This window comes from Scyliorhinus torazame, chromosome 15 (assembly GCF_047496885.1).
Source record: "Scyliorhinus torazame isolate Kashiwa2021f chromosome 15, sScyTor2.1, whole genome shotgun sequence".
Lineage (NCBI taxonomy): Eukaryota > Metazoa > Chordata > Chondrichthyes > Carcharhiniformes > Scyliorhinidae > Scyliorhinus > Scyliorhinus torazame.
Window position 1 is genome coordinate 185,460,748 of NC_092721.1, and position 14,755 is coordinate 185,475,502.

At 44.8% G+C, this 14,755-nt stretch overlaps 1 protein-coding gene and 1 long non-coding RNA gene across 3 annotated transcripts in view; one reads left to right on the forward strand and one right to left on the reverse strand.

The window, feature by feature from the left end:
- The window catches only part of jade3 (jade family PHD finger 3), a 72,324-nt gene that overhangs the window by 51,510 nt on the left and 6,059 nt on the right, over positions 1 to 14,755 (forward strand). For both annotated transcript variants that reach the window (XM_072477263.1, XM_072477264.1), the window contains 4 exons: positions 3,985 to 4,196; positions 9,792 to 9,959; positions 13,458 to 13,574; positions 14,222 to 14,698. In XM_072477263.1, coding sequence (XP_072333364.1) covers positions 3,985 to 4,196; positions 9,792 to 9,959; positions 13,458 to 13,574; positions 14,222 to 14,698 — 974 coding nt within the window. The remainder of the gene's footprint in view (positions 1 to 3,984; positions 4,197 to 9,791; positions 9,960 to 13,457; positions 13,575 to 14,221; positions 14,699 to 14,755) is intronic.
- Positions 1 to 14,755, reverse strand: part of LOC140392057 (uncharacterized) — a 99,939-nt gene that overhangs the window by 2,995 nt on the left and 82,189 nt on the right. The gene's annotated exons all lie outside the window — the stretch shown is intronic.

Genomic DNA, 14,755 nt, shown 5'->3' on the forward strand with positions numbered 1-14,755 from the left:
AGTCGTGTTATTAAAACTGGGTTAAGATGCATACAGACAATGCCGGGATTTAACTAAATGGGAACAAAGTCCCATAGCGAGCATTTTTAGCTGCGTGTTTGCCGGTGCTTGCAGCGGCGAGAAACAAATGCTATATAAATTTGCTGGGACTGCAGTAGGTGGTGAGGGAACCAACAAGGGGGAAAAACACACTTGACCTCATCCTCACCAAACTGCCTGCTGCTGATGCATGCCCATGACCGTATTGGTAGAGGTGACCACCGCACAGTCCTTATGGAGACATGTCCCGTCTTCACATTGAGGACCTCCATTGTGTTGTGCGGCACTACCACCGTGCTAAATGGGATAGACTTCGAACTTATCTAGCAACTCAAGACTGGGCATCCATGAGGCGCTGTGGGCCATCAGCAGCAGCAGATTTGTATTCAACCACAATCTGCAATCTCATGGTCCGGCATGTCCCCCACTCTACCATTAACACCAAGCCAGGGATCAACCCTGGTTCAATGAAGAGTACAAGAGAGCATGCCAGAAGCAACATGAGGCTTACCGAAAAATGAGGTGTCTACCTGGAGAAGCTACAACACAGGACTACTTGTTTGCAAAACAACATAAGCAGCAAGTAATAGACAGAGTGAAGCGATTCCACAGCAAATGCATCAGATCTAAGCAGGGCAGCACGGTAACATTGTGGATAGCACAATTGCTTCACAGCTCCAGGGTCCCAGGTTCGATTCCGGCTTGGGTCACTGTCTGTGCGGAGTCTGCACATCCTCCCCGTGTGTGCGTGGGTTTCCTCCGGGTGCTCCGGTTTCCTCCCACAGTCCGAAGATGTGCAGGTTAGGTGGATTGGCCATGATAAATTGCCCTTAGTGTCCAAGATTGCCCTTGCCCTTAGTGTTGGGTGGGGTTACTGGGTTATGGGGATAGGGTGGAGGTGTTGACCTTGGGTATGGTGCTCTTCCCAAGAGCCGGTGCAGACTCGATGGGCCGAATGACGCCCTTCTGCACTGTAAATTCTATGATCTAAGCTCTGGAGTCCAGCTGTGAATGGTGGTGGATAATTAAACAACTCTGAAGGAGGAGGCTCCACAAATATCCCCATCCTCAATGATGGAGGAGCCCAGTACATATGTGCAAAAGATAAGGCTGAGGCATTCACAACAATCTTCAGCCAGAAATGCCGAGTGGATGATTCATTTCGGTCTCCTCCAGAGGTCCCCAGCATCACAGATGTCAGTCTTCAGCCAATATGATTTACTCCACGTGATATCAAGAAATGGCTGAAGACGGATGGCATGTAGTGCAGTGGTCAGCCCTGGGACTGCGACGCTGAGGATCCGGTTTCGAATCCCAGCCCTGGGTCACTGTCCGTGTGGAATTTGCACATTCTCCCCATGTCTGCGTGGGTTTCACCCCCACAGCCCAAAAATGTGCTGGTTAGATGGATTGGCCATGCTAAATTGCCCCTTAATTGGAAAAGAAAAATAATTGGCTACTCTAAATTTAAAAAGAAAAGAAACGGCTGAAGACACTGAATACTGCAAAGGCTATGAGCCCTGACAATATCCCAGCAATAGTACTGAAGACTTGTGCTTCAGAACTTGCCGTACCCCTAGCCAAGCTGTTCCAATATAGCTACAACACTGCCATCTACCTGGCAATGTGGAAAGTTGCCCAGGTGTGTCTTGTGCAAAAGAAACAGGACAAATCCAACCCAGCCAATTACCGCCCTGTCAGTGTACTCTCCATCATCAGCAAAGTGATGGAAGGAGTCATCAGCCAGAACCTGCTCATGGATGCTGAGTTTGGGTTCCTCCAGGATCACTCAGCTCCTAACCTCATTGCAGCTTTGGTTCAAACGTGGATAAAAAAGCTGAATGCCAGAGGTGACAGTGACTGCCCTTGACATCAAGGCAGCATTTGACCACGTATGGCATCAAAGAGCCCTAGCTAAACTGGAGTCAATGGGAATCAGGGGGAAAACTCTCCGCTGGTTGGAGTCATACCTGGCACAAAGGAAGGTGGTTGGAGATCAATCATCTCAACTCCAGGATATCACAGCAGGAGCTCCTCAGGGGAGAGTCCTCGACCCAACCATCTTCAGCTGCTTCATCAATCATCTCCCTTCCATCATAAGGTCAGAAGTGGGGATGTTTGCGGATGATTGCACACTCCTGAGATAACGAAGCAGCCCATGTCCAAATGCAGCAAGACCTGGACAATATCCAGGCTTGGGCTGACAAGTGGCAAGTTACATTCGCGCCACACAAGTGCCAGGCAATGACCATCTCCTACAAGACAGGATCTAACCACTGTCCCTTGACATACAATGGCATTACCATTGCTGAATCCCCCACTATCAACATTCATTGAATTTACAGTGCAGAAGGAGGCCATTCGGCCCATAGAGTCTGCACCGGCTCTTGGAAAGAGAACCCTACCCATGTCCACACCTCCACCCTATCCCCATAACCCAGTAACCCCACTCAACACTAAGGGCAATTTATCATGGCCAATCCACCTAACCTGCACATCTTTGGACTGTGGGAGGAAACCGGAGCACCCGGAGGAAACCCACGCGCACACGGGGAGGATATCAAGACTCCGCACAGACAGTGACCCAAGCCGGAATCGAACCTGGGACCCTGGAGCTGTGAAGCAATTGTGCTATCCACAATGCTACCGTGCTGCCATCCTGGGGGTTACCATTGATCAGAAACTGAACTGGATTAGCCACATTAATACTGTGGCTACCAGGGAAAGTCAAAGACTAGGAATCCTACGGCGAGTAACTCTCCTCCTGACCCCTCCCCCAAAAGCCTGTCCACCATCTACCAGGCACATGTCAGGAGCGTAATGGATTACTCTCCACTTGCCTTGATGAGTGCAGCTCCAACAACACTCAAGAAGCTTGACACCATCCAGGACAAAGGCCGCTTGATTACTCCTCCTTCCACAAACATTCAAACCCTCCACAACCGACAAACAGTGGCAGCCATGTGTATCATCTACATGATGCACTCCAGTAACTCAACTAATGTTCCTTAGACAACACCTTCCAAACCCATGACCACTACCGCCTAGGTGGACAAGATTAGCAGATACATGGGAACCCCACCACCTGGAGGTTCCCCTCCAAGTCACTCACCATCATGACTTGGAAATATATCACCGTTCCTTCACTGTTGCTGGGGAAACATCCTGGAACTTCCTCCCTAACCGCATAGTGGGTGTACCTACACCTCATGGACTGCAACGGTTCAAGAAGGCAACTCACCACCACCTTCTGAAGGGCAATAAATGCTGGCCTAATCAGCGACGCCCACATCCTGTAAATGAATTTTTAAAAAGGTTGTCCACATTCTACCCTCCGTAAACTTGAGGTTATCCAGGCATTAACTTTCTCCCAGTCCCATTCCGATTTTCCTTTAACCCTTGTGCTTACCTATGTTGACTCCCTGTCAAGCCATGCTCTGATTTTAAAATTCTCATCCTTGTTTTTAAAATCCCTCCATTGTCTTGTCCCTCCCTAGCTCTGTAATTTTCTCCAGGCCCACAATCTTCCGTGACATCTGCACTCATCTAAATCTGTCCCCCTTGTGCCCTGATTTTAATTGCACCACCATTTCTTACACTCTAAGCTCTGAAATATCCTCCTTCATTCACATCACCGCCTCACTTTTCTCCCTTTAAGATGCTCCAAAGCTGAGCTAACATCTCCTTATGTGGCTTGGTGTCATATTTTGCTAATGCTTCTGTGATGCACCTTGGGATGTTTTATGACAGTGAAGGCACTACTTAACAGTTCTTTAACTACACACTCTGTATAAAATTGGAGCACTTCAGAGCATCTTAAATTCCTCAGCAGAACAATGTCTTCAAAGTGGTTTCCCGTTGCTTGATGATTGATTGGTAATCATAAAGATTTATTTGAATAATGACCATAAAAGCAATTTTTTTCTTAAAATTCTCTTCCTTCAGGGTGTGGTTTGATTCATGAATGCACTATGGAGAAAACTATAGAAGCACTGGAGCGTCACTGCTATGAAAACATGAACCATGCCATAGAAACTGAAGAAGGGCTGGGAATTGAGTATGATGAAGATGTCATTTGTGATGTATGCCGCTCTCCCGACAGTGAAGAGGGCAATGAGATGGTCTTCTGTGATAGGTGTAATATATGTGTCCATCAAGTAAGTTAAAATGTTACCTGTTTCATAAAATGGAATAAGTGATTCAAAAATTGTAATATTGGCCGATACCTTCGGTCTCTGCATAGTTGTACCCAAATTACCTGGGCAGCTTTAACTTCGGCAGGGCAATTCTACATCTGAAATCCTCTGAAACTGAGTTAAAGTCCGATTTTGGGTGATTTCAACACACTTGGCAGAATAGTTACCCAGGAAAGGTTGGGATTTAAAACCAGTTCTAACTCCTGAGCTTTACGATATTACTGAACTGACTAACCTCCACCTGACTCCCCACTGGATTCCCCACCATGGACTACCGCCCTTAACCCCCCTCTGACTACACACCGACAGCAACTGCACGCACCCCTCCCGCACACGGACACACCACATCCCACACAGTTAGTGTTGTAGAAAGGGGACGCTCCTGCATTGCAAAGGAGGATTCTATGCTCCATGTTTCTGAGGGTGCCTGGTTTGGAAGTCTGGACGAGAAGTGTGGAGCTATGGTGCAAATTAAGTAAACAGGAGGAGAGTGTCAAAATTGAGACCATAGTTATCAACTCGACTTGGTTCATTTTTGCAGTACACGTATATGTTACAGTGAAACCCACCTAAAATATTTAGCTTTTCACCTGTACAAATGTAGAAGGCCCTGTTTGCTTTCTGTTTGGTCTCTGTTAGCTAAGTGATATTGATCACACGGTCAGCAGGTGTTAATGAGATTATATTTCAGAATGGACAAAGAAGACATCATTTCATACCAAAATGGCCGTGTGGGGCAGGGAAGCTCTGACTATTTAAGTTAAACAAAGCACAATTATTTAAAAGTTTGGATTCTAAATGCAAAATCCTGGGAAAGGATTTATAAATAATAAGAATAATCTTTATTATTGTCAGAAGCAGGCTTACGTTAACACAAATGAAGTTACTGCGAAAAGCCCCTCGTGTAAATGTTTTCTAAAAATTAATTCTCGGGATGTGGGTGCCATTGGGAAGACCAGTTCTTAGTACCCATCCCGGACAGTCCAACGCAACTAAATGGTATTCTTCAAAACTGCACTTCAAGGAGCAACATAAGACACACAGTAACATTGATGCGGACCTGGAGGCGTGCACATGTCGACCAGTTAAGAATGGGAGATTTCCTTCCCTAATATGAACCGACTAGGTTTTTAATGGAAGTCTCATTCATCCCTTCTTGGCCCAGGTTTCTTTTTTGTTTACAGAATTCAAATTCTCAATCTGCTTAGGATTTTGGAATTGTTACAGGTCTTTGGATTACTAGCTGAGTGGCATGACTGCATTAGTGTACCCATGTGCTTCTTCTGGTTATTTGAGGATCGAAAAATAAGGAGTCAAGGTGCTTATTGCTGAGGAATTCAAAACAGAAATACAAAATTGAAGCTGGATTTCCACTAACTGGAGGCCCGTGACTTGGAAAGCTCTTCCTTGCATTTGATTAGATTTATGACTGATAATAGTTTGTTTCAACATTGCAATCTGCAAACCTGCTGAGAGAGAGTATTGATTTTGCCCAAAGATGTTGTCATTTTGTAATAAATTGTCACCGTTGCAGTTCCTTTGCCAGTAAATTAAAATTTTACTTCAGTGAAATGAACAGTAGCGCAATCAATAGAATTGCCAGTGCAATACGAATGAGGCAAAAACTATTGAAAAATCTTCTCACTTTCACTTCTGTCTCTAAATTTTCATCTTACAACATCTTAAAGGAGTTTACTGGGACCGTACAATGTTTATTTATACCATTTTCTAATTAGTGTCAACTGAATAGCAATTTATTAAATTAGGTTATGGTGCTGTGCATTTGCTGGATGCCTACATGAAGTTGTGGTTGCCATCTTTGTCAAATTGATCGTTAACACTGGGATGGTAGGAAAATGTCACTTAAATACCTAGAGAGCTACAATCACCCACTTTTTCCTGATAATGTGCTGTCCATTGGTCTGAGAAAACATGAATAAAATAGTGGAGACCCACAGCTTGCACCAGCTATCGACAGTAGCTTTGGGACCAAGAAATGTTGGGTGGTAGGATTGGGCAGTGAATACTAGCCACACCAGTGAAGCTCATATCCCATAAATTAATTTACAAAACACATCCGAATCGTGCTTCCTCTCATGAGGCCAAGATGAGCAGATGTACTAAATCGGTGAAAATCAAGTGCATGATCATTAAATAAGTCCGACTTACAATGGTTGTGATGTTGCAACACCTTGTTTCAAAATTTCTCATCTTTGTCTTCCGATCCCTCCTAATTGCCTTTCCGAGGTGGTGGTGAACTTTCCTCTTGAACTGCTTTAGTCCTTATGTAGGTACATCCTCAGTGCTATTAGAGAGGGAGGGAGTTCCAGGATTTTGACCCAGCGACAGTGAAGGGACGACGATGTAGTTTCAAGTCTGGATAGTGTGTGGTTTTGCGGGGAACTTGAGGAGGTGGTGGGTTCCCATGTGACTGCTGCTATGTCCCAGGTGGTAAAGATCACAGTGTTGGAAGGTGATCATGATGTGGAGATGCCGGCGTTGGACTGGGGTGAGCACAGTACGAAGTCTTACAACACCAGGTTAAAGTCCAACAGGTTTGTTTCGATGTCACTAGCTTTCGGAGCTAGCGCTGCTCCTTCCTCAGGCGAATGAAGAGGTATGTTCCAGAAACACATATATAGACAGATTCAAAGATGCCAAACAATGCTTGGAATGCGACCATTAGCAGGTGATTAAATCTTTACAGATCCAGAGATGGGGTAACCCCAGGTTAAAGAGGTGTGAATTGTCTCAAGCCAGGACAGTTGGTAGGATTTTGCAGGCCAGATGGTGGGGGATGAATGTAATGCGACATGAATCCCAGGTCCCGGTTGAGGCTGCACTCGTGTGCGGAACTTGGCTATAAGTTTCTGCTCGGCGATTCTGCGTTGTCGCGCGTCCTGAAGGCCGCCTTGGAGAACGCTTACCCGGAGATCAGAGGCTGAATGCCCTTGACTGCTGAAGTGTTCCCCGACTGGAAGGGAACATTCCTGCCTGGTGATTGTTGCGCGATGTCCGTTCATTCGTTGTCGCAGCGTCTGCATGTCAGTCGCATTCACAAGACAGCCCCGAACGTCACCCAAGCACAACGCAATGCCATCCGCGCTCTCAAGACCAACCGCAGCATTGTCGTCAGACCAGCAGACAAAGGAGGGGCCACTGTCGTACTGAACAGAACGGACTACTGCAAAGAAGTATACCGACAACTGAACAACCAAGAACACTACAGACAGTTACCCGCAGATCCGACCAAGGAACACATCCGCCAACTTAACAGACTGATCAAGACCTTGGATCCAGTTCTTCAGAGCACCCTACGTGCTCTCATCCCACGTACTCCCCGCATCGGAGATCTCTACTGCCTCCCGAAAATACATAAGGCCAACACACCAGGCCGCCCTATCGTTTCAGGCAATGGGACCTTGTGTGAGAACCTCTCTGGCTACATCGAGGGCATCTTGAAACCCATCATACAAGGTATGCCCAGCTTCTGTCGCGACACTACGGACTTCCTGCAGAAACTCAGCACCCATGGACCAGTTGAACCAGGAACATTCCTCATTCAAATGGACGTCTCGGCACTCTACACCAGCATCCCCCATGACGACGGCATTGCTGCAACAGCCTCAGTACTCAACACCGACAACTGCCAATCTCCAGACGCAATTCTGCAACTCATCCGCTTCATTCGGGATCACAACGTCTTCACCTTCGACAGCAAGTTCTTCATCCAGACGCATGGAACAGCCATGGGGACCAAATTCGCACCCCAATACGCCAACATCTTCATGCACAAGTTTGAACAGGACCTACTCACCGCACAGGACCTTCAACCGACGTTATACACCAGATACATGGCTGACATTTTTTTCCTTTGGACCCACGGCGAAGAATCACTGAAACGACTACACGATGACATTAATAAGTTCCATCCAACCATCAGACTCACCATGGACTACTCTCCAAAATCAGTTGCATTCTTGGACACACTCGTCTCCATCAAGGACGGTCACCTCAGCACTTCGCTTTACCGTAAACCCACGGATAACCTCACGATGCTCCACTTCTCCAGCTTCCACCCTAAACACATTAAAGAAGCCATCCCCTATGGACAAGCGCTCCGTATACACAGGATCTGCTCAGGCGAGGAGGAGTGTAACAGACATCTACAGACGTTGAAAGATGCCCTCGTACGAACGGGATATGACACTCGACTCATCGATCGACAGTTCCAAGGCGCCACAGCGAAAAACCGCACCAACCTCCTCAGAAGACAAACATGGGACACAACCGACAGAATACCCTTCGTCGTCCAGTACTTCCCCGGAGCGGAGAAACTACGTCATCTTCTTCACAGCCTTCAACACGTCATTGATGACGATGAACATCTTGCCAAGGTCATCCCCACACCCCCGCTACTTTCCTTCAAACAACCGCGCAACCTCAAACAAACCATTGTTTGCAGCAAACTACCCAGTCTTCAGAACAGTGACCACGACACCACACAACCCTGCCATGGCAATCTCTGCAAGACGTGCCAGATCATCGACATGAATACCACTATTACACGTGAGAACACCACCCACCAGGTACGCGGTACATACTCGTGCGACTCGGCCAAAGTTGTCTACCTCATACGCTGCAGGAAAGGATGTCCCGAAGCGTGGTACATTGGCGAGACCATGCAGACGCTGCCACAACGAATGAACGGACATCGCGCAACAATCACCAGGCAGGAATGTTCCCTTCCAGTCGGGGAACACTTCAGCAGTCAAGGGCATTCAGCCTCTGATCTCCGGGTAAGCGTTCTCCAAGGCGGCCTTCAGGACGCGCGACAACGCAGAATCGCCGAGCAGAAACTTAAAGCCAAGTTCCGCACACATGAGTGCGGCCTCAACCGGGACCTGGGATTCATGTCGCATTACATTCATCCCCCACCATCTGGCCTGCGAAATCCTACCAACTGTCCTGGCTTGACACAATTCACACCTCTTTAACCTGGGGTTACCCCATCTCTGGATCTGTAAAGATTTAATCACCTGCTAATGGTCGCATTCCAAGCATTGTTTGGCATCTTTGAATCTGTCTATATATGTGTTTCTGGAACAGACCTCTTCATTCACCTGAGGAAGGAGCAACACTAGCTCCGAAAGCTAGTGACATCTAAACAAACCCGTTGGACTTTAACCTGGTGTTGTAAGACTTCGTACTTGGAAGGTGATGTAAAAGAACCTTTGTGAGTTGCTGCAGTGCATCGTGTAAGCAGTATGCAGTACTGGCACTGTGTGCTGGTGGCAGTAGAAGTGGATGTTGAAGGTGGTGGATGGGCACTGACATCAAGCTATGTCCTGCTACATCCATCATGACTGCACCCATATTGTTTTGAAAGGTGAGGGCTGACTACAGGTGATATATGTTTAAGAAATACAAATGATTTTTTTAATAACATTCACATCAACTACTAGTGTGGGATCCAACTCATAAAGGTTAGAAAAATGTGTACTCCTGTCTATTTGTTGACCTGTATGTTTTTTGCCAAATTTCTTTTTCACTCAGGCATGCTATGGGATTCTCAAAGTGCCTGAAGGTAGCTGGTTGTGTCGCACTTGTGTACTTGGAATTTATCCTCAGTGTCTTCTGTGCCCAAAGCAAGGTGGAGCAATGAAAGCCACACGTGCTGGGACCAAGTGGGCACATGTCAGCTGTGCCTTGTGGATACCTGAGGTAAAAATGATGTGGATTTGTTTTAGTAGAAATCTCTGTCTACATCCTTCTTGTTATTTCTTTTAAACCTCCTTGTGTGCTTACACGCTAGAATTCAGGTAAAGCTAAAAACTGCATGCTTTATCTAAAATTCAACTTCATTCAAATATTGACTTGATGTGAAAGCAAAGTCCTTTTTATACATGAAAAAGGTAAAAAATAATTCAAGGTGGCAACAGTTTTGGGATCAGATCCTACCTGTTGTCCTGAGACACACAACAAAATTCTTGGATGTTATTGTAAGAACTATACCTCTCTCTAATTAGGAAATTGTTAACATTGGGTTATCAGAATTTGTGTGGCAAAGAAGTGAAATTAATCCCAGATGATGAAACAAATTGACACAGTAATATGGCTTGAAAAGCGAAAGTGTAACGCCACCTGGGTGTCATGGTGGAACAGTCACTGAAGGTTGGCAAGCAGGTACAGCAGGCGGCGAGGAAAGCATGCTGGCTTTCATAGAGAGAGGATTTGAGTATGGGAGTAGGGATGTCTTGCTGCAGTTATACAGGGCCTTGATGAGGCCACACCTTGAATATTGAGTGCAATTTTGGTCTCGTACTTTGAAGAAAGACATTCTTGCTATTGAGGGTGTCCAGTGAAGGTTCACTAGACTAATTCCTGGGGTGGCTGGATTCACTTATGAAGAAAGACTGGATCGACTGGGCTTATACTCACTGGAGTTTAGAAGAATGAGAGGGGATTTCATAGAAACATAGAAAATCCTGATGGGACTGGACAGGCTAGATGCGGGAAGAATGTTCCTGATGTTGGGGACGTTCAGAACTAGGGGTTACAGCCTTAAAAATAAGGGGTCAGCCATTCAGGACTGAGATGGGGGTAGAACTTCTCTCAGAGAGGTGTGAACTTGTGGAATTCTCTACCATAGAAAGCTGTTGGGGCTAGTTTGTTGGATATATTCAAGAGGGAGGGCCCTTGTGGCGAAAGGGATCAAGGGGTTTGGAGTGAAAGTGGGAGTGGGATACTAAATTTGCATGATCAGCATGATCATATTGAACGGCGGTGCAGGCTTGAAGGGATGAATGGCCTACTCCACCTATTTTCTATGTTTCATGGTAGAGCTTTCTATTCCTCCTTCTAAGTAGAGTTAATTTTTTGTCCAAGACACAACAGCAGAAAAACAGTGTCTTTGTCTTTAATTCTGAGGTTAGCACAATTTATTTTAATGCCTCTAAGCTGTTGTTGCTGCTTCAACTTGGTTGTCTTGTCAGGAGTGCTGAATAAATTTGAATTAAATTTTTTAAAGAAGATTTTAATAGCATCAAGGGGTATGAGGAGAAAACAGAAATATGGCATTGAGTCAGAGGATCAACCACGATCATATTGAATGGTGGATCAGGCTCAAAGGACTGAATGGTCTACTAATTTGAAAAATGAAATTAAATTAAAATTGCTTATTGTCACAAGTAGGCTTCAAATGAAGTTACTGTGAAAAGCCCCTAGTCGCCACATTCCGGCGCCTGTTCGGGGAGGCTGTTACAGGAAACGAACCGTACTGCTGGCCTGCCTCGGTCTGCTTTCAAAGCCAGCGATTTAGCCCTGTGCTAAACAGTCCCTGTTAAACATTAGGAAATGTGTGAAAATGGATGCATCCATGGTGATACCTCTCCTCCATTCTGATTCTCCTGACGTTGTGTATCTGGCAGCGTCACAAATCAACAATGCAGCAGTGGGTTCTATCATAATCCAGTGAATGAATTTTGGGGGAAACTGTTACTTCCTGTTTAATTCTGCATCAAGATCTAATTGCTGTTGCACAAATTCTGAGTGCCCATCTGTATAATCAAGTAAATTATTTCAGTTGTCACTTCCCATCTGTGTTCTGAATTCTTACTTATGTCAGCCGTGGGGCTAAGCTGACAACATTTGCATCTGAGTCACAAAGTTCTTGCTTCAAACCCCACTCTAGGGCTGGAGTACAAAAATCAAAGTTGACACTCCAGTGCTGCGTTGTCTTTCGGATGATGTGAGCTGAGGCCCCCATCTGACTGTTTGAGTGAATGTAAAAGATCTCATTAAACTATTCTGAAGAGGAGCCAGGAGAGTTATCCCTCGTGTCCTGGCCAATATTTTATTCCTCAAATCAACATCACAGACAAATTGTTAATACATTACTGTTTGTTGGCGTTTGCTGTGCGCACATTGTCTGCCTTTCCTGCATTATAATGGTGACTGTACTTCATTGATTGTAAAACACTGGAGATGTCCGATGGTCATGAAAAGTGCTACCTAAATGCAAGTCTGACTTTCCACTGTTTTATTATCTTGGGGTAGAAGTTACTCATTGTTTCACTTGGCTCTCCTTTAATTTTGGGACAAGATTCTGCTTGATGCCTCTGTTAAATGGTAACAGCTTAGTTTGGAAGAGATGTCCTTTTAAGAGGGCAGCACGGTAGCGCAGTGGTTAGCACAGTTGCTTTGCCACTCCAGGGTCCCTGTTCAATTCCTGGCTTGGGTCACTATCTATCTGTGCGGAGTCTGCACGTGTTTGCGTGGATTTCCTTCGGGTGCTCCAGTTTCCTCCCTCAGTCCAAAGATGTGCAGTTTAGATGAATTGGCCATGCTAAATTTCCCTTGGTGTCCAAAAAGGTTAGGTTGGGTTACGAGGATAGGGTGAAGATGTGGACTTAGGTAGGGTGCCCTTTCCAAGGGCTGGTGCAGACTTGATGGGCCGAATGGCCTTTTGCACTGTAAATTCTATGATAAATGTTTTGTAGATTTTGGTTTTGTGTTGATGAACCAATGTCATTCTAATTTGCTAATATAATGGAGAGGTGCAGTTTGAAATACTGGTGACAGAAGTAAAATTGTTGGACTTAATTGTATTTTGTGGGATGAGATTCATCCAATTGTAATTTACAACTATGCGCGAACCCACCAATACTTATTGACATTTATGAATTTGTACTTTAACCAGAACTAAATAATTTTTGCTTTCTGCTAAATGTATTGTCAGGTAGTCAGGTAGACAAGTTGCTCTTCTTGACTGATGAATATGTTTAAATTACAGTGACATTTCTGTTTTATGTTTCCCTTGAATAAAATCTAATATTAGAGTTTCATCTCCACAGGAGAAATATTGCTATTGTGTGCAGTGAAAATTTTAATTCATTTTATATGTTTCTCAACTGTTTGCCTGAAAATGAATTTGATTTTGGGGATCCGCACCTGTTTGACTTTTTAGGAGCTGTTCTCACGAAACTGTAACTGTTTGTGCTGGTATTCTTTGTCCCTTTAATCTCATTGAGGACCCCTTGCTGACAATTGACACAGTTGGTTGGTACACCATTCCTGAAAAAAAGAATTTCACTGCTGCACTCTAAAAGAAACAAACACAAATTGATTGGAAACGGAATCCCCAACTCGGGATTAACTTTTTGATATTGGCCTTTTTGTCAACTTCGTGAAATGCTATAATCTGTTTTATTGTGACCATAGGTCAGTATTGCCTGCCCTGAAAGAATGGAACCGATTACAAAAGTGTCTCACATTCCACCAAGCCGATGGTCATTAGTCTGCAGCCTTTGCAAATTGAAGACTGGTGCCTGCATTCAGGTATGCCTCTCAGCAGACTGTGTTAAGGGGTGGATGAATGGTGGATGTGGTTGCATTGTATCTAGATGGAAAGAGCTTCAGCCAATGTCATATATATGCATGTACAAATCCAGCTGTTGCAACGTTGATTCTGCCAGCTTTGATCAGTTGCCTTTGGCTGCATTTGAAGAAATTAACCCGGTGCTTTGGTCAGGGAGCTGATGGTTTTATGTGAACATTATGCAGCTAAATCTATTTCTATTTGAAAGCAGACTTCCGGTAGGTATACTCACATAAATACGAATCTACTTGTAAAGATCATAGTCACTGAAAGTGCTTATGAATATTCTGAGAACTGGAGCCTAGATTCTCCATTGTCAGCTGCTGTTTGGAATTTAATTTCCAGTGTGCAAATTATTAAAAACTCAAATAATTGTTATTACAGCCCTCTAATCTAGCTTTAACTAGCTGTATAATAAGAAGCCTTACAACACCAGGTTAAAGTCCAACAGGTTTGTTTCAAACACTAGCTTTTGGAGCACTGCTCCTTCCTCAGGTGAATGAAGAGGAACATACCTCTGTCTAGCCACTGATTCTAACATGGTATAAATCACTAGCTCTTGGATGGTATTGTTTACATTCATTTGTGTTTTCTCATTAATTCTCAGTGCTCAGTGAAGAGCTGCATTACCGCCTTCCATGTAACGTGTGCTTTTGAGCATAACCTGGAGATGAAGACCATCCTGGATGATGGTGATGAGGTGAAGTTCAAGTCTTACTGTCTCAAGCACAGCAAAAATAGGCAGAACCAAGAAGGTGACTATGAACAAAATGCAAAAGTCAGTGAGCAAAAGCAGAAACAGACTGAAACTGAGAAGAAGGGCTTGCGTGCGCAGAAGCTTCAGGAGCTGGAGGAAGAATTTTACACTTTGGTAAAGGTTGTCGATGTGGCTGGTGAACTGCATCTCTCTGAGCAGGTAGTAGAATACATTTTTGAGTACTGGAAGCTGAAGCGAAAAAGCAATTTTAGCAAACCACTGTTGCCTCCAAAAGAAGGTGAAGAAAATTGCTTGGGTCTGCAGAAAGAGGACCGGGTCCATTCCAGAATGAAGATGTTCATGCATCTACGCCAAGACTTGGAAAGGGTTTGAATTTTTTGTTTTTGTGGGGTTTTTTTTTATCTGTTTAAAAAAAAAAACAGT